Below are 27437 nucleotides of genomic sequence, written 5' to 3'. Positions count from 1 at the left end.
TAACTTCTCTCAGTGGGTAATGTCTCCCCTGCCTCTGGTTAAAACCTCCTGCAGACTCCTGACTCTTCTGGATACTCAGGTCACTCAAAGTTCTAAGGTCACGTTTCACAAATTGCAGACTCAAAGCAGAAGATAGAATGTAGCATAAATGAGCCACAAGAAAATGACAGAACTAAAGATTCTCCTACTCCAAGATGAAGTAGGCACATTGACTTAAGGAACAAAACAAAACAATGATGATCAAAATCAGATCTGACAAGAAGGTATCCAACCCCCCATGCCAAATCAAGATGGTTATTTAAAATAAATGTTGATATTCATGATCCCTGACAATGAACTTTGCCCTCAGTGTATTTTGTGCCTTAGTCATTAATTATATGAACACATGTAGAGAAGTTATAAATGAGCAAACATGTATTGAGGGTGTGCCCCAAAGTTTTACTGATATTAGTTAGCAATTAAAAAATTTAGAGACCCCTGCGTTATGGTTCATGCAAGCCTCACGGCTTCCAGGAAGATGCCCACTGATCTCTCTGTTGAATTCCTACAGCATTTGCAGACTGGTCCACCCGCATGCCCGTTAATTATTCAGTCTCCCACACTGATCTTTAGCGGTTTCACTTTATGGTCTCCATTTTCCCAATAGGTTTATGAACTTCCCAGGGACAAGCAGGCATCCATGCTACTTGGTGCCCACGAAAGGTGTCTTATGTTGCTGCCAAGTTGTGGTTATGCCTGCTGTGAGTACCTAAGTTTGGAAGTTCTGTGGTTCTCTCTCTCCAAGTGAAGACCAAGGTTGGGGGGCGGCACGGGGGGGGCAGGGAGGTGAGGAGAAGGAAAATAGAAAAACTCAAAAGAATCTGGAAGATTTGCTCTGTTTGATTCCTTCAAGAACAGAAATAAAAGTCAAATCTATCACAAAATATCACTTAATTTCCAATTTTATATTATTCTACTTTAATGACTCTGCTCAGAAATAAAGAGGAAGCATTTGAGGACTGAGAGACTGAGAAATTCTGGGGACCCAAAGCGTCTTAGACAAAGCAATAACTTCAGCTTCCTTGATTAGGGCTTTTCTTTCCGTCCTTCTCCTTCCTTTGTTCCTTCCCCCCTCCCTTCCCTTTTGTTTCTCCTTCCACATCCACTGAGGACCCACCACGTTGTTTGTACTGAGCTGGGTGCTGTGAGACAGTTAAGGTAGACTTGGAAGAAGCCTACCAGCTAACCCCTCTGGGAACAGAGGAAGAGAAGTTGAAACAAACAAATGCAAACTAGGGCTTCCCTGGTGGCGCAGTGGTTGAGAGTCAGCCTGCCGATGCGAGGGACACGGGTTCGTGCCCCGGTCCGGGAGGATCCCACATGCCGCGGAGCGGCTGGGCCCGTGAGCCATGGCCGCTGAGCCTGCGCGTCTGGAGCCTGTGCTCCGCAACGGGAGAGGCCACAGCAGTGAGAGGCCCGCGTACCGCAAAAACAAAACAAAACAAATACAAACTAACTGAACTACGAGAAGTATATACAGTTGATTGATTCTCGTTATCTGCAGCAATTATGTTTCATAAAGTCACCTTGAACACTGGATTAGCGAATTCTGAACCATGGCTCCCTGGGGAAATACAGCAGGTTCCTGAGAGCCTCTGATCATAACATTTTCATCAGCCAGTGAATATATAACCTTGTTTCATGTGTGTTTCTGTCTAAAGTCACTACTATACAGTTGATTCATTAACATTGAACTCACGGCCAACAGCACTTGAACTCACACCTGAACAAAGTTCATCTATAACACACGTGCGTTCCCCATGGGGCACATCGCAGCCTTCTCGCGCTTAGGAACACGAGACAGCACTCCAGCATTGGCTTGGAGGATATTTTAAAAAGCGAAATCACCAACAATAAGCGTGAAAATGTGAAAAACGTGAGACTAAATAAACCAAAAAAATGACAAGAATTCACAGTATAAGAAGCAGAAACAAGAAAGCTGAGCTCAACCTCAGCTGTGCAAGTCGAAATTTTTACAGCTCTGTTTGTGTGCACAGATGACCGCAAGTATTGATTTGGGGGCAGAAAAGAAATTTTAGCAAGTAGGCAAACTCACAAATACGAAGTCTGCGACCAATGAGGGTTGACGTGTGTGTGTGTGTGTGTGTGTGTGTAACATTTGCACTGAGAAAATTTAAGGACCCAAAGGGAAAGGAAAATACATTAGGAAAATATTCATGGAGAAAGGGGGCGGTGAACAGAGGTGAGAGAAGGGGGTCTTCTAGCAGGGACCTGGACGAGTACAGCTGAGCACGGTGAGGTGTGTCTGTGGGAAAGGAAGTGGGGTTTGACTGGAGAAGTTGGCTGCGCTTGGGAGCCAAGAGGAAGCGGCTTGGAAGGGTGGTGGGAACCAGGTGGAAGAGGAAGAATGTGCCTCAGCTTGAGAAATACCGAGACACGTCTGCGGGAGAAGGTGAAGACTGTCAAAATTGTGAGCTTCTTACACGAGTTGCTCAACTCCAAATACTAAGTAAGAGGGGCCTTTGATAAGAAATGACAGAATAATAGTTAGTTCCTCAAACACGGATTTGTAGATGAGAAGACTGTTTAGGAGGAAAGCCATTGGGGCGGGGGGGTCTTTGCTGAAAACATATTTCACCAGCGAGTAGTAATAACAGGCTCTGTTGGCAAAACAAGAGAAATTGGGCTCAAAGCCATCCAATGTCAGACAGAAATTTTGCTTTTGAAAACGCAACCTTGTAGACACTTGTCAAATCCAACTCATGCTTGAGAACAAAAGGTGGAAGTACCTGTTCTGATGAAGTACCACTGGTCTCTTTGTAGGAAAAATGTAAGTAGAGCTGGAATCTCTGAGTCAGGAAAAAACCCGGTAGAGCTAAACCTTGAAATCAGTCGCACCTAGAAAAGAAACAAGTGACTGAGGGGGAAATAAAGTATGATCTAAACCAGTACTTGCGAAGAATTTTATTCTTATAACTTGAAAACAACTTCCCTCCCTGCCGGATCCACCTTCACAAGTTGGAGGGTTGTTGGGTTTGCGTCCATGACTAGAGATCCTGTGTTGCCCCAGTGACTGATTTTTCGCTTGGTGCAGGGGTCCCACAGGAAATTTCCTGGAAAAACACTGTCCAAACTTCAAAGCAGCACATCAAAACCTGGCTACAATATGTTCACCAAAGACATGTTCTGGAATGTCCATAGCAGTGTTATCCCCAGAACTGAAAATCACTCTGATGTCCATCCACAGTAGAATGGATAAACAAATTGTGGTCTGTCCACACGTGTCATACTACACAGCAATGAGAATGCACAACCTGGAACTGCACACAACAGTATGGAGGGTCCACAGACGTCACGAGCTAAAGAAGTCAGGCACAAGTGGACCTCCTGCACGTTTCCATTTATATAAAGGAAATATAAAGAGCAGGACAGGTAGAAGTAATAAGTTACTGCAAGTCAGGCAGCAGTTACCCCTAGGGAGTGAGATTTATAGAGACTGGAAGGGAATTTGACGGGGCATCTACTGGGGTGGTGGTCATGTTCTGTGTCTCATCTGGCTACTGCTTGCACCGGTGTGTTCAATTCATAAAGTTCAGAGAGTTATACACTTATGTTAGGTGCAATTTTATGAATGGATAGTTTGCTTCAAGAAAAATGTTTTTAAAGTGTATACCATTAGCAAGAGGGTGGTAAGCGCATTCCCTGTTGCAAGCAAATGTATCGCCTGGTGACATCAGAGGACAAGGAAGGCTCAGAGGGTAGTTTTCTCCCTGCCCCATAGTCAACACAGAGCAACGCACCGAGTACAAGGAAGCCTGGAACCTCATATGAAATCTCATTCATTCATTTACACATTTGTTCATTCATACTACAAACATGCTGTGAGAGAGAAAATATACGTCTGGGACTTATACTTACTGACAGTTATGCACAGTGCGGTGGAGTGCCGTGCTGGGGATGGCATTAAGGTGTTATGGGCGTACTGATTTGAGGGTCCAGGGCTGTGAACTCCAAGAGAAGGAGTCCTGCCAAGTCTGATTAACTCTGGAACTGAATTTCCTCCAACTTCCAAAGTATCCTTTGAGCCTATAAGGCAGTGGTTTAATTTAATGTGCACATGAATCACCTGGGGATCTTGTTAGAATGCAGACTGTGATCCCCTAGGTCCGGGATGGGGGCGGGGCTGACAGCTGCTGGTGCTGGAACCACTCTGTGTGGGTTACCAGAGACTGTCACGTGACCAGAATGATTCTTGGGCTCGAACCCAGGACAGCTTGACAATCTCTCTTGTTCAGGCTGGTCTCTCCCGAGGGCACAGGCAGAGAAACAAGACAGGCCGTGGTGGGAGACCAGGTAACTGATGAGGCTCTCCTGACCCTGACTGTGTGAGGGAGGGAGAGAGAGAGGCGGTGCAAGGAGAGGGGGCAGGTGGAGGGGCAGGTGTTTTACGAAACTGGAAGGACTTTGTCTCGTGTTCCTTTCATTTCTGCCTCCCCAGCTGCCCAAACCTTTTCTTGACAGGAAGAACAGACTGGAGATGTGAATGTAAATCTAAAATTCTTACAGAAGGCTGCACAAGCAAAACCAGATTTGACAGAAAAATGCAGAAACGAGTCAGGGCTGCCTCAACCCTTTGGGGAGCTAAATATAAAAAGAGGTGGCTGAAACCTTCTGTTTTCTCACCCACTGGAAGGAGGTTGTGAAGGGCATCACATATACCTCGTTCCATTAGGGAAAGAGATCCTACTAGACTCCCACCCAGACCCAGGCCGGAGGGAAGGGAGGAATCGTCCTGAGAAGGCAGGGGAGGGCCCTGCCGTGGAGCAGCGGGGTGCCGGGCAGTGTGAAGTGGCTTCCAGATCAAGGCAGAGCAAGGGAGAGCGGAGATCTCGGGCAAGTTGTGTTCAGCACGGCTGAAGCGCGGCAGGTGGAGCTGACTGCAGGGCTCCAGAGCCAGGGAGCTTCACGTAAATAAGAAGTCACAGATGGCTGTTTTGGGTTCTGCTTGCAGGTTTTGGGTCTGGTGACATTATTTTTTTTTAAATATCTACAAATCACTTTTTTTGAATAGGTAATATGTTCACATATATCAAAATTCAAAAGGCTTAACAGGTTACTTGGTTGAAATATCTCCCACTCACCTCTGCTTCTTAGCCACGTCACTTCCCCTCCCCACAGGCAAACCATACCATGAGTTTTTTGAGTTTCCTTCCGGAATATTTTACATAGGTATGAGCAAACTTTACATATATTCTCCTTCTCCCTTTTATATAAAAATAGGCAGTCATCCATAATCTTATTCTGTCGGACTCCCTGACCACACACAAGCCCTTATCTTTCCAGTTATGGACCCTGATTCCAACCGTCCTCTGGCCCGCCAGGAACTCTAATCCGCTGCCTCTACCTCTTCATGGTCTCTCACACCTCTGGTGTCTGCACCTTGCCACGCTTCACTAAACCACCCCTAGGCAGCCACATCTACCCAAAAGGTAGAGAATATCTAGTGCAGATTAGATTAGAAAGAATGCTCTAGCAGAAAACACAAGACAGGGGGAAGAAAGCCGATCTGATAACTTTTTTCAAACTTATGCAATAGTCCACAATAAAGTGGTGACAAATGGATGGACAAAAGTAAGTATCTGGGGCAAAACTGATAAACCCATCCAACAGAGAGACCAGGTGTCCTGGTAAAGACTGAGTTCCCAGGAGATGATAGAAAACCCAAAATAACTGTCTTAAACCAAGTGGAAATTATTTCTCTCTTAAGGAGAGGAAATCCAGTCCACAGGGGCCTTCCACGATCACCAGAGACCTGGCTACCTCCAGCCCATAGCTCCTTCTATGCTGCTACTTCACCATCCTCGCAATGGTTCCAACCTCATGATATAACGTGATAGTTAGAGCTTTAGCCATCAAGTCTGCATTCCAGATAGCAGAATAGGCAAAGCGTTTATTAAAGAAATCCCTGTTAAGGACACTTCCTAAAAGTCATAACTGACAATTCTGCTTACATTCCATTGGCCAGAACTTAGTTATATGGCCATAACTTCAAAGAAGTCTGGGAAATGTAGTCTTCTGGGAGGCCACGTATCCAGCTAAACATTGAAGGTTTTACTACTAAAAATGAAAAGGAATATATCTATTGGGGAACAGCTAATGGTCTCTACCATGTCAGATGTATTACCTGGATTTTAGATTCTCTACCCCCAGAATTGTTCTTTCCCAAACACATCTCTGCTTTTTGCCCCATGACTTGATTCTTTTCTTTAATTAATTAATTAATTAATTTTTGGCTGCGTTGGGTCTTCGTTGTTGCGTGCGGGCTTTCTCTAGTTGCGGCGAGAGGGGGCTATTCTTCGTTGCGGTGCGCAGGCTTCTCATTGCCGTGTCTCCTCTTGTTGCGGAGCACGGGCTCTAAGAGTGTGGGCTTCGGTAGTTGAGGTACGAGGGCCATGCCTTGATTCTTGCTACTATTTCTACCTGGAAAGCTGCCCACCTCCCATTCCCCATGCTCAATCCTACAGCCCTTACCACTTTTCCTATTAAAATCCTGCTTGTCCTTCAAGCCTCATCTCAAATGCTACACCATCCATGTTGTTATTCTTGACCTTCCCTAAAGGGAAAGAACCTGTCCCTCTAGAACTTCATTTATAGTTCTCCTTGGGCCTTGGCCTTCATCTCAACATCATGCTATCTTAGGTCATTGGCATAGCTTATAACAGAGTGTAAATTATCCAGCAGGTAGGACAGAAACTCCCCTCACTCTATTCTAGGTAACACAGTGTAGTAGAACACACTTAATATCTGCAAACTGTACTGACTATTTAAAGAAGGGAAAGGTCTATGTGAAGTAAGGGGGAAAAGAAATGAGAAGTCTTTATACCCTTTTAAGGAAAGTGTTAACGCACCAATTGCAATTCCCTGAATTTCCTGAATGTAAATGCATTTCAAAACATATGATCATTGCTAATGTTGCAGACTCTTTTTAGAGGCCTAATTTAGTGTGATTTGCTTCTCATTTCCCAGGTCTTCCTAAAAACTCATGCTAACAAAACAAGGGGAAAATACGTATTAAAATTATCAAAATAGACAAAATAAAAGCCAGCCTAAATAATGGTACTAGCTAACACATAACAAAGGATTATTCTAGGCCAAGCACAGTGCTGAGCATTTCACAGACATGATCTCATTTCATCCTTTCAACAACCCCATAAGGCAGAGGTATCTCAATTGTCCTGAGGGGACTGAGGCCTAGAGGGATTAAGTAACTGTTCAAGGTAGAGTCGCAGGGCAATAGAGCTGAAATACCTCCTGCTCGTATGGCTCTGTAAATACATGTGCATTTCTTTTCATAAAACTTTATGTAACTCATCTTTTTCATCCTTAATAAAATCTCCTTTTGATGGGAGTTTGGGATTAGCAGAGGCAAACTATTATATACAGGATGGATAAACAACAAAGTCCTACTGTATAGCACAGGGAACTATATTCAGTATCCTGTGACAAACCGTAATGGAAAAGAATATGAAAAAGAATATATATATAAAACTAAGTCACTTTGCTGTACAGAAGAAATTAACACAACATTGTAAATCAACTATACTTCTATAAAGTTAAAATCTCCTTTTGTATATACACCCTGATATTATCTTTATTTTATAGAAGCATGGAAAGCTTCATTTTAAAAACTCAACCCACCATTGGATATGAATAACCCTCCTGTTGTGTGTGAATTGTCAATTTTGTACCCTCTATATTTGGGAGTCAGTGGCATCTTAGAAAACAATTCCTATTGCATATCTATCTTTTGATTCATCTATTAATCAGTTTGAGGAATTCATTTGTGGTTGTCTGTGGATATCTCTTCTGGAACACAGAGGCGTAAGCTCTGTGGGTTACTGGTAATCAATAATGGAAGATGATGATATTGACATTCTTTTATTAAAACAAACAAACTATACTTTCTCCAGTAGGAAGACAATTTGATTGTGTATTCTTCTACTAAATCAATTCTACTGCATCATATTTGTCACCCTAGATTTGGTGACACCAGGAACACTTTTAGGCCTCAAAAAGTGTTTGCTAACGTCAATCATGCCACGGATTCTTAGGTCCTATGGAATTAGGATTTATGCACGTGTAAGGTATTCCATGTCATAATTTAGTTTTTATTTTGTTTTCCTCTGGCTTACAGGGGCCACCACAAGGATACCCAAATGTATAGCCTCTCTTTCTGTTGCTGAGGTCAAATTTAATTGTTAGATCACTTTTATATAGAATGGAGTGACGCAGCACTTTCCAACTGCTCAATTCATCTTCTCTAGAAATCTTTCACCTCTAAACATGTTCAAGTTTCCCTCTCCCTAAAAACATAAAAAATGCTTTCTCAGCACCATACTCCTCCCTATTCCTCTTTTTTTCTTCCCTTCTCACACTGGCCACACGTCTTGAGAGAACAGCCTCTGCCCTATTTCCTCTCTGCTCTTTTATTGCTCAGTCACTGTTCTGTGGCGCCCACCTTCAACTCAACCACAAAAGTCAACAAAACCACCATCTTCCCACCTCCATCCCACTGCCAAATCCAAGGAAGACTTTTTACTTCTTATTGTAATAGCCCTCTAGGCTGTATTTGACATTGCTGCTTGGCTCTTTCTAGTTTATTTCATGAGTTCCTCTTACTCTAGCACCACCCACCCCCCTTTTAAATAAAATTTCAGCTTTATTGCAGTATAAATGACAAATAAAATGTTAAGATATTTAAAGTGCGCGTCGTGGTGACTTGTTATACGTATACATTGTGAAAGGATTTTCCCCATCCTCTAGCCTTTTTTTCTTAAATTCTGGTGTTCTCCCAGCTTCCCACCTGTTTTCACTGCTCTTTTTACACACTGTCCTTGGGCTGAGTTTACCCACTGTCATAGCTTCACCCACCACATTATGTGATACTCTCATATCTACCTGAAACTTCCCCAGAGCTACTGACTTAAATACCCAAGTGTCTCAAGGACATCTCCACTCTGACTCCCATACATTCTCAACTCCATTTGTCCCAAATTAAACTTAGAGCTTTCCCACCTAAATCTGTCCTCTTCACGTAGTCTCTTCCTTTGTTTAATGATTATCCAGCCACTGAAGCCAAGAATCTGAGAAATCATCTTAGGCTCCTTCTTAATGTGAAATCACTTATCTCCTAAGTGTTCCCTCCATTCCTTCCTCTCTATCTGTACTTATTACATATTACATATTACCTATGTCAGGCCCCCAGCATCTTCTTCCTGGACTATTTTAACAGTGGTTTCCCAACTCTCCTGACTCTGGTTTTGATACCTCATACCCATTCTCTGAACACTACCACTGTTCCTTTGATAACATGAATCTGACCATGTCACTCCCCTGCTTAAAATTCTTCAATGAGTCCCCCATTCATGCATTCAAGATTAAAGGTCCAGCGGTTTAAGGTCCTTTGACACGCGTGCTTTTCCAATTTTGCCAGTTTCAACTCTGAGGTCCCATGTTTTAGGCAAGTCGTCCTTCAACCCTTCCTCACTTCCAGGATGTCCCAGCTCTGCACTCCCCTTGCGGCCACTGCACACTCATATCATAGAATTCTCTCATTACAGTATGCTGAGGTAATCCTTCTAAGTTTCTAAGGCGGGAATGTGGCTGATTTCCATTTTAGATCTCCAGGGCCTGGAAATGTACATAATGAGCACTAAATAAATACTTGTTGAATGACAGAACTGAGCTCACTTGTACTGGGTTGCCAACATGGAAGCAGTAACAAAACAGCTTTAAAATCTAAATCTTCACGTTGACTCTTTCTTTCACAATTGCTTTTGAAATGTTTGTATGAACATTTTCGTTTTATTAGCGAGGGGGAAAAAAAAAAAAAACTCTCGTGCCTCCCCGTCGGGGAATCGAACCCCGGTCTCCCGCGTGACAGGCGGGGATACTCACCACTATACTAACGAGGAACTGCACGAACGCTGGCTTTCTGGGAGGCTTCTTATCTCCTTTTACCCCGCCCCTTCCTTGCCATTTGCAACTACCAGTAGGCCTGATATTCTTCTACTGCTATTGCAATTTCCAGAGAAGTTGAATGGAACTAAAATGGAAGCGTTCAGTTTGATCTCCCCGCCGCACTTAATTCCATCGGCTTACCCTTCCTCTAACTTCTACTCCCTTCCTTTTCCTCCCCCTCCTCTTCCTCCCCCTTCGGGAGCAATATCAACCCACCTCTGCACCCCTCAACACACACACTCCCAGAGAGCAAAGCGCACGCCTTGTCGCGCTGCACCACGGGACTTGTAGTTCCAGCCATGCCGTACCGCACTCTCCTCCGACTTTAAGGAACTTCCTTTCCCGGCGGGCGCCGCGAACCCCTCCTCCTCTGCTTTACCTCCCTCCCGCCTTCTCTCGCTCTCAGTCGAGTAGTCAGTCTGGCAGCTGAGTGTTGGGGTGCTGATCGCGTGCAGCGGGACTCCGCACAGCCATGCCCGAGGTAGTGGATACGTGCTCCTTGGCCTCCCCGGCGTCCGTCTGCCGGACCAAGCACCTGCACCTGCGCTGCAGCGTCGATTTTACTCGCCGGGTACTGACCGGGACCGCCGCACTCACCGTCCAGTCCCAGGAGGACAATCTGCGCAGCCTGGTACGGTGGGACAGGCTCCCAGTGCCCGCCTCTCCCCGGCCACCTGCCTCTCGTCTCTCACCCCGCTTCGGCCCCTTCCCGGTCCCACACCCCCGCCTGCTTTGCGCATCCCTCGGTGCTCCTCCGCAGCCCGCAACCCGTGTTCTGCACCTCCTCTTCAGCCCACACTCATTTCTCAGCGTCCCCTTCTTCAGCCCCCACGCACCCCATATCGATCCCTCCCAACCCAACTTGAGTCTCTGCAGTCCTTCCTCACCTACTACGTATACCTGCCTTCTCCTCCACCCCTTCCCCCAAAGCCTCCTTCCCAGTCCCTGGACACATCCCAGGGCCCATTCCACGCCCCGCTTCTCACCCAGCGCTCAAGTTTCATTTTAGCACGAATCCCTCTTTCCCCGCTAATCCTAGTTCCCAGCGCTAATGCCCCCTGTGGTCTCCCCATATCCTCGGCCTGCAGCCCAGAACTCCCTCCTCAGGCCCCAGAATTCTTCCAGTCCCCAGTGCACCTTCCTCAGTCCACAGTCTCAGCTAAGTCTCGGGCCCTATATCCTGCCGATTCTCAGTCCCACCTTTCCCTCCCAGGCCCCTTTATTTCAACCCTCAGGTCTGCCGGATACGACCGATCACCGTCTCCCTGCCAGTTCTCAACCGCCCTAGAGAATTCCCAGCCCTGCTTTGATACTTGCAGTCTCTACTTTCTAACTCCAGATGCACCTCTCTCCGGGTTCATGGTCCTTCCTACCTTTGATTCTTATCACTCTTCTCTTCTAATAATTTAAGCTCTTCAAGCTTCCTAAGGATGTCTCAATACAATTTATTAATTGTTGGTTCCCAGAAGCAAATAATATTGCGCTTCTTAGAAAATGACTTCTACAAGCTCTCTAGCCACTTGAATGACGAAAGACTTGTTTAGATTTGTGGAATGTTATTAAATTATTTTATCTGTACAACATAACCTGTTTTCAGTGTTCTTACTCAAATTGTCTGATAGTATTTGGATTGTACCTATCACCTGAAGAATTTCATAGATAAGTATTTTAGAAATAAGAGGAACAAGAAAAGGCCAGTCACAGTGTATTTTGCATAGAGTAGTATGGCGATAGCTACCAAAGCCCAGCAATAAGCAATCAGATAAGGTATGTTGTAGACTTGATGGAGGGTAATGAATAGAGTCAGTTAATTGGGCGTAATAAGTTTAGATAAGAGTTGGTGGTTTTCATGATTTATTCCTGCTTGAGTAATAGGCCTGTATTTTGAGTTCATTAATATGAACTAATATAGCATGTAACTTTCTTACTTTGTGATTTAGCAATTTGCTGGACTAATTATGATTTGAAAAATAGGTTGACTCCTCTATGTATTGATTTGCAGTCACCACAAGTACTATAAGGAAAATAAATAATTAAAGCATTATAAGCAAGATGATAACTATTTCCCTATAGGCTGTACTTTGGTCTGCTTCAAGTGCCAGGCTATCGTTTATTGCAGACAGCTTTGCCCAGGCAGGATCAGCTGAACTGAAGTCCTGTTTCAATGCAATATTTCTTTTTATTACAAGAAAGTGAATTTTGATAGTTTATCACTGCTTAATATGACCTTGCACTCTCACTTATTTATAAAAGTAAAACCTTTACCTCTGTTCCATGAGTAAGCAAGAGTCAGGGCGCTTAAATTTTGAAAAGAATGTCCCTTCAGTGTCCCAGTCTAAAAACCTGCCTGTTTTTGCATTCCCCAAATCTCAAGAGAAGATTTTTAAATTACTAATTCCAACTTGTCAACTATCCAGTTTCCTTTGTTTTTCTTTCTTATTACTATCATTGATCAATTGCTTAATAACATTTATCAGTGAAATTTGAAGGGAAATTCCTTAAGTAATTTGGGAGTGATAGCTGAGGTCAGGACTTGAGATATACAGCTTAAACATTGCATTTTCTATTTTCTCTTGGTCCAGGACTTGCTTCATGCATTACCTGGCACGTGCTGTTTCTCCGGCACTGTGTTAAACCCTGGGAATGCAAGCCTAAGTAACTTTTTCTTTTTAAGAACCCTCAGTCTAATGGAGAAATAAATCATTATAATGTGGTACAGTAAGTGCTACTGGAGAGGGTCGGGCCAACTGCTATACAAACATAGAGAATATGAAAATGGTTTCACAAAAAATAGGTATAGTAGTCTTCTGATTCAGAACAGATTTAAAAAGTTTAGGAAATACAGAAAATAGAATGTGTTCCACTGGGAAATGACCCAAATAATTCACCCTTATGGTTATGAGTAGTATAAACGTAAGTAGTTTATATACATAAGATACTCCAAGTTTTTACAACAAATCAGATATTCAGAAATAGGTGCCAAAATATAACAAAGGAGTAACTTATTCTTAAGCTATATAATCTAATATTTCTGAATATGCAAATGCAGGAAGATATATCAGTCTAATGTAGAGTAAGGGCAACAGTTGAGGGACCCCCAAAAAAGAGAGTACCCCAAAAGAAATAATTGCCCATTGGGAGGGAAACAGATGATACTCATAACAAATTTGGCTGCTCTTAAAAAAAAGAAAGGGAAAGAATAATACAAGCAGGATGGAAATTTCTTCCCAACCAAAAATTGTTGCCTCTAGAGAGAGAATAAAATTGTTAAAATTTCCTGAGCTTATCACCACAGTTAACTGATACAAAAGAAAGGTGACTGGAAAGTGGCTGTTTCTTGGCAGTCTAACTCCTCATGCTATTCCAGGCCAGATTTCAAGGGAAAGATGCCAGAGGTAGGAAGGTTAGTGAGCAGTTCTAATAGTCCGGGGCCTGACCTAGGGTGGTGATAGAAGAAAAGAAAAAGCATGAGGACAGTGTAAAAAACTTGTTAACTGGCTATGCAAGATTGGGAAGTGGGATCAGTTGTGGATTATTTGAATGTTTCAAACCTCAGGTAAGTTGAGGAGTTCCATCAACAAAATAGAGAAATCAGCAGAGAAAGCAAACTTAGGGGACACAGTGGTGGCTTTGTTTTTAGAATTTCTAGAAGCCTATGGAATATGAGATGACATTTCCCATGGAAATGTCAAGCAGGCAGTTAGAGATATCTGCTGAAGTCCTGGGCAGGGGATGAAGCTATGGAATAGACGGGTAGTCATCTGCACAGAGGTTCTAGGTGAAGATGTGGGCATGAGTGAGAACTAGGGAATGAAGAATACGGTAAGAAAACCAAAAGGCCAAGGCTAGCGCATAGGGACATATCCATATTTAGGAGTTAGAAAGGAGGGGGAGGAAAAAAGCATTAGACAAGGAGGAGAACCATTGATGTGTAAAGTCAAAGCAGCCAAGGAGAGTGCTTCAAACAGATGCTGCGGTCCATTAGGGCTATGAGCGGCAGAGGTCAAGGTTACTGAACAGAAAAGACCTGTTGTTCAGGAGGACTTCCCTTTCTGTGGCAGAGGAGCTAGAAGACAGATTGAAGAGGGGGAAGGGAGGAGAGATTGATGAGGAATTGGAAAAAGCAGCCATAGATTGCCCTTGAAGATTAAGAAAGGAAGGAGAAAAATAGAATAATTAGAGTGACAGAAGGATTGAGTGAAGTTTTAAAAATAATATGGAAGGCTGGTTTAGGTTGATTGGAAACAGTCTTGTGGTGTAGGAAGATTGAAGATTCTAGAAAAGTAGTTGAGAGATAATGAAAGGGTATGGTTTCTAGGGCACAGATAGAGGATTATTGGGATGGAAAATCCTCAGACACTTGCTGACCCTCCCTTCCTGCCCAGAGCAGTTGTCTTTAATCGGCCATAGCAAGTAGATATGCTCTCCCACTCCTCTATAGGGTCATTTGGTTAGAGTTGCCATACCAAGTTGGGCTTTTTCTAGATACACAACAGCAGTGAGGTACAGTCTACTTATTTGCCTGACAGGTTCCAACGTTTGTTTTAATTTGGGGATATATGAAAGTAGTACAGAGCAGTAGGACTATATGAATTCCAGGTAGAAATATATGGTAAGATATATTGAGGAGTCATGATGAAAGAAACAAGTTATAGATGGATTTTTTCCTAGTAGAGAAGTTAAGTTTTAGGAGACAGAAGCAAAGGCGTTTTAATTTAGATCTGACTTTTACTTAAAGCTGGAAATGTGTGACTGTCCCAGAATTACCTAACGATATATATGCAAATCTTAGAGCCTCCCAAAAATTTAGGGAAGTTTAAAGTCCCATGAATTGGGACCTATGCTAACTTTCAACTCCTTTAATTCCTGTCTTTCACTATCTTACTCTCCCTAAGCAACTAGTTCTACTCTGTAGTCATTGTAGTTAGCCTATATGCTATATTAGTTTTCTCTGGTGCCTAAAACTATATTCTTATCATATAAAAATATTAATTTAATTCTAGACTCTGGATACAAAGGACCTTACAATAGAAAAAGTGGTCATCAATGGACAAGAAGTCAAATATGCTCTTGGAGAAAGACAAAGTTACAAAGGATCACCAATGGAAATCTCTCTTCCTATTGCTCTGTGCAAGTACGAATGTTCTCATCTTTCTCTTTTATAGCTAAATAAGGGGGATACATATTTTTATTTAATTTGGATTTTTTTTCATTTCCTATTTTCAGTTTGTGTGTATGTAGTAACTGATACACCACTCCTACCAATCTGCTGTTCTGATTGAAGCTTATAGTGAAAATTATATGTTCTTAAGATATTAAAGAAATTCATTGTATAAGATACTCCAGAATAGGACTTTTGATAACTGTTAACTTCTTTACTTATCATTTTAGTAATACCTAGAGTGATGGTGGGAGCATGCCACCTAAGGAGGCATTTCAGGGTCACCTGGGAAGCTTTACAAGCTGCACACTTTTCACCTTCTCCCAGAGGCCAGCCACTTTTATTAGTGGAATAACAACAGTGGCAAACATAGAACCATTTCTATGTACTTAAAAAGTGCTGGAAATGTATTCTTTCATCTAATCCTTATAGTAACCCTTTGTGGTATGATCTGCATTTTATAGACGGGGAAAGGGAACCTCAGAGAGAGAAGGTAACTTATTTAAGAAAGTGGTAGCCAGAGCTGTCATATTGGGAGTATATCCCACTCCAAGATATACTGGGGAGGGAAAAAAGGTGGGAAACCATTGGCCTAGAACAAGGTCAATCTACCCCATCTTTCAGCGGTCAGTGTTTTCATGCATTCTCTTCCCATTTAAGAAAAAGAAAGGAAACTCTCACACATAATTTGTGAGATCTATCATTAACCATATTGTACAGATGAAGCAACTACCGCATAGGGAGGTCAAATAATTTGTCTAAATTCACAGTACCAGTTAGTGGTAGATTCAAACATAGGCACAGCCACTGGTCTCCAGGGCTCTTGCTGTTTCCTCGTTAACAGTGCTGCCCAATCTATCTGGGGTGAAGGACCAGTTTTTGTTAGTTCCAGTCCGACACAGGCTGATACTTTTGTGAAATGCAATAAGAATGAATTCCTAGGAAGAAGAGATTAAATACAAACACATACATCTTATTATAGGTTCAACAGACATAAGAATTTATTCTCAAGTTCTTGACTTAACTTGTCCAGTAACAGTTTTCAGACTAGCACTGCCCTATGTTATGCTCTGGCACCCACCACGGTGGTAGCTGAAGTTCCAAAATTATTTCTTCTACCTTCCCACCACTATAAAAGATTACATGATATCACAGAAAAAAAGTTGGGGTATTCAACTAATATTAGTTCCTGTTACATCTTCATAAGCAGTTACCATGTAGAGAAAAGAACCCACAGGCTGGCATTCAGGTAGAAATATGTGAGGCAAACATTCCTAAAACTTACTCTCAATCAGTGATGAGACCTCATAAAATATTATTTATATTATTTGTGTTATTTATGTACTATGAATTCAAATTTTAGTTAGATTGAATTGTACTCTACTAATGTATTTGTTCCTTTCATACAGAAATCAAGAAATTGTTATAGAAATTTCTTTTGAGACATCTCCAAAATCTTCTGCTCTTCAGTGGCTCACTCCTGAGCAAACTTCTGGGAAGGAGCACCCCTATCTCTTTAGTCAGTGCCAGGTAAAAAGGACTTGGAACGATTTATTATCCCCAGTTCATGCAGTTGAATGAAGCAAAGTAGACAGTGGTCTTATGGATACATGGGTCTTACCTAAGATAGTACTTTATTTTATCTTATATTATTAAAACTACATATATTTTCATTTATACCTGTCATTATTGACACATTCATATATTACTTTTAAAAAGAAACTTCCTTCAAATTTGAAAACATGTCTACCTAGATTGGACCATCTAGGTCATATTTATATTCACATCCTCAGCACCTAGCGTAGAACTTGGCATAGAGTGAGAACTCGATAAATGGTCATAAAATGAAAGGAAAACACTGTTAAACAAAGTAGGTACCGGTTATGAAAATTGCTAACAATAAAGAAGGGGAAAGGGAAAGATCAGATTTCCCATTCCTCTCCAGACACCGTTGCCCAGAGGTAACCATTGAGTTGGCGTGTAGCCTTTCCAGATTTTTCTTATACATTTACAAGTGTACATATTATGTAAATATATTGAATGTACCTTTAAAATATGATATGATTTAGACTACATCTGTTTTCTGTTTAACAACTAAGAATAAAGAACCACATAGAGACAATCTGTCACAAGGATAATAAGTATCAAACTTTCTTCTGGAAAAAAAGACTAATTCTTTTAGTAATCAAATAGTTTACAATTAAAGGAACTCGCTTCATTAAACATTGACTGTATTTCCAAGCACTGTATAAGGTACTTCACATGTTTAATCCTTTTAATATTCCTCTGTGATAGATACTATGGTAGGCTCACATTTGAAAACAAGTCTATCAAAAAGGAAGCAATGTTGACACCTGTATAGACGTGTTTACTTTCTATTGCCAATTGAATTTTTTTTTTTCTAAGAAACTCATAGTTCGCTAATCTGGAAGAGATATCATGTTCTAGGCAAGAATGTACCAATTATGTAGTCTCTGTCTCTTATCTGATTTTCATCAGTAATTCGTATGGAATGTCCGTTGGCAAGAAACGCAAGATTTGTGAGTCAGAAGAATGTGAATTTTGAACATACTATTATTCCATTTCTTGTTGGACACAGTTTTTGAAACAGAGATTTCAGTTAAATGAAGAAATTACTATAGTTGATAGGAAGCAGGTAGACATGATTTTGTGTGATGAGTTTGTTTACAGCCGTTCTCTATGCATATTTTTCTGGGTTTGGTCTTATCGAGTGAAATACATATAAACCCCACCCCTGGCATTGCTGAGCCACATAACCAGGGACCTTTAAGGAACCCTAAAGGCATATGGTCTTCGAAACTTATTTTGGGAGAGAGAACCAGGTGGTTCTTCTAGTTCTACTTAATCCATCTAGAGGTCATTTGGGATTTCCTATCTATGAAGAATCTATTAGATTTGAAGTGAAAAGGGCTGGAGTTTGAGGATAGAAGGAAGTTTGCAGAGGCGTGAAGTAGGTCTGGGATTTGTAACAACTTCAGAGAGAGATGTTAGTATCAGTGTTCCTTTAAGCTCAGTAGACCATCTCAGTGAGGCTGGGATTCCTTTGCTCACCAGCAACAGATGCAGACTTATCTGTAAACAGGCCAGGGTATAAAATCATAGGTACTCTGGTCATTCTTAATGGAACTGATCTTTATGACAGATTGATACGGAAGCAAAGAAACACTCTACATATTATGTGAATGAATATGTCTAGATGGTATTGAAAGAGACTTTTCTTTCGCCTTCCTTGTCTTCCTAGTGTTTACTTTCAAAGTTTGCTGCAAGATCAAAATGTCAAGACTCTAACCACATTTCCCAAGCAGAGTTCCTTACAACACTGGCACCCGATTAGACGTTAATAATTAACCAGAGGAAAATGGGTTTTGTGTTGAAATAAGTATGAGAATTCGAACAGGTTTCCTTATGATCGGTCTTTTCAGAACCTTCAGGAGGCTAATGTTCCTAGTGACTCTCCCAGGCATGCAATGTGCCATGGTTCTCAAATTTACTCCACCAAAGAGCCCTTTTTTGTCAGGGTTCCTAACAGCTTCTCACTGGGCACTACTATTACTCAGGAATCACTGCCTAACATTGCTTCATGCGTCAGCTGAAACGTGAAGGTTGACCGTTACATTAAAAGGGAAAACCAGATTTTTTTAATCCACAGATCTACTTTTGCTACTTTAAAAGAGCTGAAGAAATGTGAGACATTTTGATCTTTAAAAAGAATGTGTCTAAGAACAATGCTACAATTGTAATGATTTCTTAATGACTTGATTTATGAGACAGGGAAATAGCTGTTTCTTTTTTTTCCTCCCTCTCCCAGGCAATCCATTGTAGAGCAGTTCTTCCCTGCCAGGACACTCCTTCTGTGAAATTAACCTACAGTTCAGAGGTAAACATCACTGAAATTATTCACTGAATTAAATGATCCATACAATTATTTTAATAGGGATTACATTAAATCTGTGGATTTCTTTGGGTAGTATGGACATTTTAACAATATTAATTCTTCCAATCCATGAACACGGGATATCTTTCCAAAATGATCCATATAAGTAAATGTGGTATAAATGAGAAGCAGAGATAAGAATTGAATTTTTTTTTTTTTTTTTTGCGGTACGCGGGCCTCTCCCGTTGCGGAGCACAGGCTCCGGACGCGCAGGCTCAGCGGCCATGGCTCATGGGCCCAGCCGCTCTGCGGCATGTGGGATCTTCCCGGACCGGGGCACAAACCCGTGTCCCCTGCATCGGCAGGCGGACTTTCAACCACTGCGCCACCAGGGAAGCCCAGAATTGAATTTTTATAGCTAGAAATACTTTACTTAATTAAATTCTACCTGAAATATGTTAGAAAAAGGCTATGGATCCCATTTTGAATCTCTGTTTTAAAGGCAGTTGCAAACATAAGTATAAAAAAAAGGGGTGTCAGGGACTTCCCTGGCGGTCCAATGGTTAGGACTCCACAGCCGGGGGTGCAGGTTTGATTCCTGGTCGGGGAACTGAGATCCCACATGGTGTATGGCGCAGCCAAAAGATGAAATGAAGTAAATAAATCATTCTGATTTTAAAAGGAATTCAGAATTCTGGACCTAAGAACAAGAATTTGGGAGCAACTTCTTTTAACTTAAAAAAATTGACACTTGTAGGATTAAAGTTTCTATAAATGTACTTTACAGCCTTGTAAATATCTATCTAGGTATCCTAATGGGCATATATTGCGGACTTATCTGTATACATTTCCAACTTATTCTTGTTGTAGGTACTGCTAATCCTTTTAGGAAAAGGTAGACTATAATTAATAAATAAATACTATCCCAGAGGCTAGACTTACTTAGACCAGGCAAATAGAATTGAGGACCAACCTGTATTTATGGGGCCTTCTTGATTCCCATAATCGTTCCACAACCAAACCACCCCTAGCATAGTGCTGCAGAAAACTTTACTTGGAGGCCAAGAATCCCTGGACTCTGGTGCTTTGTGACCACCTAGAAGGGTGGGATAGGGAGGGTGGGAGGGAGACGCAAGAGGGAGGGGATATGGGGATATATGTATATGTATAGCTGATTCACTTTGTTAGAGCAGAAACTAACACACCATTGTAAAGCAATTATACGCCAATAAAGATGTTAAAAAAATTTTTTTTAAAAAAGAATCCCTGGACTCTTCTCCACCACTTAATAACTGCATGACCTTGGGCAAGTCTTGTGACCTCACAACCTCAGTTGTCTCATCTGTATAACCTATCACTGCCTAAATGAAGGGAGGAAGCAGAACCAAGGTACTTCCTGAATAGTTTTTAGCTCTAGGATCTATGGTTGTTGCAGCACTGATTCTGGAGGTCCTGATTCTGTGCCTGCCTCAGTAATAGCCTTGAGGACTGGGCCGTGCAGGAAGAACATGAAAGCCTAGCCTTGTTGGAATGGATGTTTGCTAGATCATTAATACTCAGGTGATGGTCCTTTATTCTGGCATTCATTAGAAGTAAGACTTGGAGAATCATGGAGATACGGTACACACTTAAGTGACCATACAGTTTGCCCCGTAAGGACCTTTTCCATACAAACTTCCAGAGAAAATTATTTCACATTTCTCAGCAATAAGTTTAAAAGCTTCTCACACTCGTGACCCTTAAAAAGTAGAATTTGTAACTCCAAGTTTATGTTTTAAATATTAAATTTTTCAGAATTGTATTCTCTGATCTAAAGTGAGTATAGCATCCTTTTGAATCTCTTCTGAGGGTGTGGAGGGGAGCAGGGCCGGTGGCTACCATTGCCAGGCATGGTGCTGAGCTCTTCGTTTATATTATTTATTCCTTGCAACAGTCCTATGAAGTATTACCCTCATTTGATGGGGGAAACTGAGGCTCGGGGAAGTTATTTGCCCAAGTGCATGAAGTTAGTAAGTGCAGAGCTGGGATTTTAACCTAGTTTCTACCAAATGCTCTTAATATGGATGGATGGATGGATAGGTAGATATGTCACCAACATTTTTAAAGAAGCCAGTTTTACGTATTGCCAATTCTAGTTATAAAAGTGATACAGAGGAATGTATTGGGTTCATAGTCTATTGTATCGATAGTCAAAAAGCGGGGGGAAAGGTTATTTTACATAGAACTTTTCATGTATATCTTTATTTATATCTTTTCCTTCTCAATTAGGTGTCTGTCCCTAAAGAACTGGTTGCACTTATGAGTGCCATTCGTGATGGAGAAGCACCTGACCCAGAAGACGCGAGCAGGAAGATATACAGATTCAGCCAAAAAGTAAGATCTTAGGGTCTAGATTTTGTTTTAGGTGGTGGTGAACTACACATAGCTTTTACCCATCCAGAGAGCAAAATGGCTTTTGAAATATTCCAGAATTTAGAAAGCAGCTCCTGCTTTTTGTTTTCTTCATTTCTTTTTCTTTTGTGCTTTTAAAATCTTTGGTTCTGCTCGCAGCGTTGTACTGAAGTAGGAGGGTGCTGGATAGGCACGGCAGGGGGCGTGCCTGATCCCATTTCCCTACATCCCAGTCAGTAGCAGGTTTCCTGTTTCTAAGTTACACTTTGACCTGCCCTGGTACCAGAGCTCGGGCGTGTGGTGGTGTATTGTTTACAGATGGGAGAGCTGTCTTAGACCAGAAAGCACTCTGTTACAGTACTTTTAAGTTAAAATTTCTAAGTAGCTGGTAGTTTGACTTGTATCTTTGACCTTTAATGAAGTGTGTGTGTGTGTGTGTGTGTGTGTGTGTGTGTGTGTGTGTTTATTGATGCTTTTTATTTTTTTATATATTTTTATTGGAGTGTAATTGCTTTACAATGTTGTGTTAGTTTCTACTGTACAACAAAGTGAATCAGCTATATGTATACATATATCCCCATATCACCTCCCTCTTGAGCGTTCCTCACACCCTCCCTATCCCACCCCTCTAGGTCATCACAAAGCATCGAGCTGATCTCCCTGTGCCATGTAGCTGCTTCCCACTAGCTATTTGACATTTGGTAGTGTTTATATGTCAGTGCTACTCTCTCACTTCGTCCCAGCTTACCCTTCCCCCTCCCCGTGTCCTCAAGTCCATTCTCTAGTAGGTCTGCATCTTTATTCCAATCTTGCCCCTAGGTTCTTCAGGACCTTTTTTTTTTTTTTTTTTTAAGATTCCATATATATGTGTTAGCATACCGTATTTGTTTTTCTCTTTCTGACTTACTTCGCTCTGTATGACAGACTCTAGGTCCATCCACCTCACTACAAATAACTTAATTTCGTTCCTTTCTATGGCTGAGTAATATTCCATTGTATATATGTGCCACATCTTTATCCATTCATCTGTTGATGGACATCTAGGTTGCTTCCATGTCCTGGCTATTGTAAATAGAGCTGCGGTGAACATTGGGGTGCATGACTCTTCTTGAATTATGGTTTTCTTTCGTCCTCCTTAGCAGAACAGGTAACTAAGCCACAGTGGACAATTTTGCCCCTATCCCAGCTTCTGGGATTCCAAAACCTTCAGCACCCTCTCGTTGCTGGATTGCTTTGTATGTCTCTCAAATATAACAGGAGTGGTTTTAAGAAGGAATTTAAAACAAAGTTTTTTAATTCAAGAGAAAATGACAAGAAACTTAAAAGCATAGTTGCCTTTTTATATGTTAATTTTTGTGAAATGCTTAAAATGTACCTTGTAATACTATGTGCAACCATGTTTTTCACATTTCAGAGTCTTCCCTTGCTAATGGGATAAAAGGGAAATAGACGTTTTGAAATGTCTTTACATCGCAGTTTTGAACTACTTGACCCTATCAAAAATGAGAACCATTTGAGAAGTACAAAAGGAAAGTAATCCACACTAATGTTTGGAGATTTGAAAGGAAATTGACTGACTTCTGAATACGAACTGTCTTATTCTGTAATATTTTTAAACACTAATTCGAGTGTTTGGTGTGTTTCTCTTGCCACCTTTAGGTTCCGATCCCCTGCTACTTGATCGCTTTGGTTGTTGGAGCTTTAGAAAGCAGGTGAGCCTTTGAACACATTTTGAAGTTTATGAAAAGATTAAACCTTAGGTGTCTTGAACCTCTGTCAGGATTAATTGGTAGATCATTTTTGTATTTCTCAAGATATCAAGCCAACAGCTCTAGAAACATTCAAATCTAATCATGAAATGTAAGCAACAAATTAATTTTAAATCAAAAAAATCTTTACCACTCACCCCTTAGACTTTCCGAGTATTATAGAATGAGCATGGTCTTACCTACCTTTATAGATCTGGAATCTAAGTTTGAACAAGTCACTTCTCATAACCTCCATTTCCTCATCCTTAAAATAATAATATCCCCTTTCCTACTTCATTGGGTGGTTATGTGCAACAAATGAGATAAATTATTTTAAAGCACTTGGAAACCTATAAATATTACAGAAATATAAGATATTTTGTTAAAATTTTACCAGCAGCTAGAGTGCCCTTCTTTCTTAATTTCTTGTTTGTTCTTATTTCTAAACAACTGAAAATTAAGAATGGCTATAGAAATCACATTCTTTAAATTGCCAGGGATGTGGACACAGTGGACAAATCAGGCAAATATAGATTCCAGGGCTTCCCTGGTGGCGCAGTGGTTGAGAGTCCGCCTGCCGATGCAGGGGACACGGGTTCGTGCCTCGGTCCGGGAAGATCCCACATGCCGCAGAGCGGCTGGGCCTGTGAGCCATGGCCGCTGAGCCTGCGCATCCGGAGCCTGTGCTCCGCAACGGGAGAGGCACAACAGTGAGAGGCCCGGGTACCGCAAAAAAAAAAAAAAAATATATATATATATATATATATATATATATATATATATATATATATATATATATGTAGATAGATAGATATAGATATAGATATAGATTCCAGTTCCAGCTGTAGCAGTTAACTATCTACATCCTTGGGCAACTCACCTCTCTGAGTTTAACCTTCTTCGCCTAAAAACTGGAAATAATCATGTTTACTTCAAGGGATTTTTGTGAGGATTAACAGACCTAACATATGTAAAGGTCCTGGCCTATAGGAGGCACTCAAAAATGATAATTATAATCATTGTCACAGCAGCTGACAGTTATCAGGTCTCATTAGGTACCAACTCCAAGGCATTATGCCCTTGAATTCTGACAACTCTGTGGAATGGATACAATTACTCTTTCTCATTTTACCAATAAAGAAACTGATGTGTGGTGAGTTTAAATAGCTGGCTCAGAGTCACAGAGCTAGGAAATGTCAGAGCCGGGGCCCGTCCTAGACCATCTGACTTTAGAGCCCATGCAGCATAGCACTCTGCTGTCTGGAGTGGCAGCCACTAACCACATGAGGCTTGAGATGTGCTGGAAGTGTGAAATACACACCGGATTTCTAAAGACTTCATATGAAAAAAAAGAATGCAAAATATTGCATTAATAATCTTTCATGCTGATTACATGTCAAAATGATACTATTTTGGATATATTGGTTTAAACAAACCAATATATCCAAATAATATATAATATATTATTTAATAATAATAATAATATATAATATTATATATTATATAATATATATATATTATATATAATATAATTATATATAATATAATATATATATATTATATATAATTATATATAATATAATATAATTATATATAATATAATATATATATTATATATAATATAATAATAATATATAATATATATATAATATATATATAATATATATTAATAATATAATATAATAATAATAATATATATATTATTAAAATTAATTTCATCTGCTGCACTTTGCCGTTTTTAAAAAATGTGGCTACTGGACAATTTATAATTACACACGTGGCTCACATCTGTGGCTCTCATTCATTTATATTGGCTAGCACTGGCTACCACTGCTACTCACTGTGGTCTACAAACCAATAGCTTTGGCATCACCTGGGAGCTGGTTAGAAATGAAAGTCCTTGGGTCCTACCCCAGACCTACTGAATCAAAATTTGTATCTGAACAACCTCCCCAGATAGTTTGTATGCACACTGAAGTCTGAGAGGCCCTGCCCTAGAATCCACTGCCTCTCTGGGCCAGGATATCAAGGCAAAGACTTATTGTTTGGGGTTTGGCACTGCATAACAGTTTTAAGATGAAATTTACATGAAAAAAATATTTTTGCGTTCTAGTCCTATACAAGTGATATATAGTTCTATTTGTTTCTTCTTTTTTTATTGTGGTTAAAAAAACCCCACAAAATTTACTGTCTCAACCAGTTTTAAATGTATAGTTCAGTAGTCACTAGTGTTAAGTATATTCATGTTGTTGTGAAACAGATCTCCAGAACTTTTGCATCCTGGAAAACTGAAACTCTGTACCCTTTAAACAACAACTCCCATTTCCACCTCCCTCCAGTCCCTGGTAACCATTGTTCTATTTTCTGTCTCTCTGGATTTGACTACTTTATATACCTCGTAAGTGGAATCGTAGAGTACTTGTTCTTCTGTAACTGCCTTATTTCACTTAGCATAATGTCCTTAAGTTTCTTCCATGTTACAGCATGTGACAGGATTTCCGTCTCTCTCTGTTTGTTTCTTCTTATTTAAAAGTGTTCAACCTTTAAGTGCATAACAGAGTTTACCTCCACCCCCTTCTGGAATAATCTCTTACTGAGCCGTGACTGGGTTTCTATAGTTGTAAGATTGAGGGAAGAAACTAGATCCCTACAGGTCTTACCAGAGCCAGTAAGCTAACCTTTGGGGGCGCTTCACGTCAAGTTTTCATGTGGCCCAGACTGCACCCCCTTATAGACATGCAGACTCATTACCTCATTTACAACAGGAGGTTTGCACCTCAGAGAAGCCGCTTAGCCTCACCTCCTCCCCATAAGCACGTAGTACATCACACTGCTTCTGTAAGGATTTGTGTACAACAGTTTAAATCGTTCCTAGAACCAGGTGAGTAATTTGCTTTGAATTTCATTTTTATTAAGCTTTTCTATTTTGCAGGCAGATTGGCCCAAGGACATTGGTGTGGTCTGAGAAAGAGCAGGTGGAAAAGTCTGCTTACGAATTTTCTGAGGTTCGTCATAAAGTTACCCTTTTTAATAACTGTGGTAGATGGTAGATTTAAGATTTTGAGTATGAAATGCGATGCTTTTAAGTAATGTGGTAAAAGAATCAAATAGTATATCTTATTTTAGGTGTTTGCAGTTGATGCATTTTTGGGTATCATTTTCATTTAAAAAAGCATCATTAATTCATAGCCTTCACAGAAAGCAATGTACACTTTAAAGAAATTTATTATGGCAATTTGCAAGACATACAAATATATATACATTAATTTTCCAGACTGAATCTATGCTTAAAATTGCAGAAGATCTGGGAGGCCCATATATTTGGGGGCAGTATGACCTATTGGTCCTGCCGCCATCCTTCCCTTATGGCGGCATGGAACATCCTTGCCTCACTTTTGTAACTCCTACTCTGCTGGTAAGTGTAAAGTTTTCTTCATTTGAAGTTGACTTTTCCTCAAACATAAACCTAGATATGAAGAGCCTTAGACTCCTAATAATAAAAAGACTTTTTTAAATAATAAAAGTCTTTTATTTATGTAACCCTTGTTTCTTATTTGACGCTTATTGTGGTTATTATCATCACCTCAACTTTCTAAAGAAAATAATTTGGCCATTTGGGAGAAAAGAACATAGTGTTCAAGGTGCTTTAGGATGCTGGGGGAGGAGGGCTATGTAACAACAGTCTATTGATGAATTGTGTGTCCAAAGAAACTATACCATTTACACTTGGCATATAGGTACTGGTTAAAAAACAAAGCAAAACTCAGTTTACCATAACTAGGAAAGAATTAGCCCACAGTATATAGCTATATTTTATATGCCTTTGTTCGCTACTTTAAACCCTTCCTAGAACCAAGTGAGTAATGGATTAGCAACGAAATAAGTAAAACACACTATAGGACACTACAGACTTTTCTTAAATATACTGCAGGTAATAAGGAGTGAATGAAGGTACCTAAGAGTGAATAAGAGCGGATATAAAAAAGTAGAAGAGGAGGGCTTCCCTGGTGGCGCAGTGGTTGAGAGTCCGCCTGCCGATGCAGGGGACACGGGTTCATGCCCCGGTCCGGGAAGATCCCACATGCTGCAGAGCGGCTGGGCCCCGTGAGCCATGGCTGCTGAGCCTGCGCGTCTGGAGCTTGTGCTCCGCAACGGGAGAGGCCACAACACTGAGAGGCCCGCGTACCGCAAAAAAAAAAAAAAAAAAAATAGAAGAGAAGAA

At 40.9% G+C, this 27437-nt stretch overlaps 1 protein-coding gene and 1 non-coding gene across 4 annotated transcripts in view; one reads left to right on the top strand and one right to left on the bottom strand.

The window, feature by feature from the left end:
• Positions 1–9902: 9902 nt before the first annotated feature.
• TRNAD-GUC (transfer RNA aspartic acid (anticodon GUC)) lies at positions 9903–9974 on the bottom strand. The gene has a single exon. It is a non-coding gene; the product is annotated as a tRNA-Asp (tRNA).
• A 356-nt stretch (positions 9975–10330) lies between these two features.
• Positions 10331–27437, top strand: part of LTA4H (leukotriene A4 hydrolase) — a 28817-nt gene continuing 11710 nt past the window's right edge. Inside the window, exons 1-8 of one of the 3 annotated variants that reach the window (XM_004269520.3) lie at positions 10331–10651; positions 15024–15154; positions 16591–16711; positions 19011–19079; positions 21345–21449; positions 23127–23179; positions 26148–26220; positions 26490–26630. In XM_004269520.3, the coding sequence (XP_004269568.1) occupies positions 10493–10651; positions 15024–15154; positions 16591–16711; positions 19011–19079; positions 21345–21449; positions 23127–23179; positions 26148–26220; positions 26490–26630 (852 nt within the window). In that variant the 5' untranslated portion in view covers positions 10331–10492. The remainder of the gene's footprint in view (positions 10652–15023; positions 15155–16590; positions 16712–19010; positions 19080–21344; positions 21450–23126; positions 23180–26147; positions 26221–26489; positions 26631–27437) is intronic. The other 2 variants (XM_033427690.2, XM_033427689.2) reach the window with 2 other exon arrangements.

The sequence above is a fragment of the Orcinus orca genome, chromosome 11 (genome assembly GCF_937001465.1).
Source record: "Orcinus orca chromosome 11, mOrcOrc1.1, whole genome shotgun sequence".
In the NCBI taxonomy this organism is placed as follows: Eukaryota; Metazoa; Chordata; class Mammalia; order Artiodactyla; family Delphinidae; genus Orcinus; species Orcinus orca.
The sequence above is the reverse complement of the archived record's forward strand: the minus strand, read 5'-3'. Positions and strand labels throughout refer to the sequence as shown.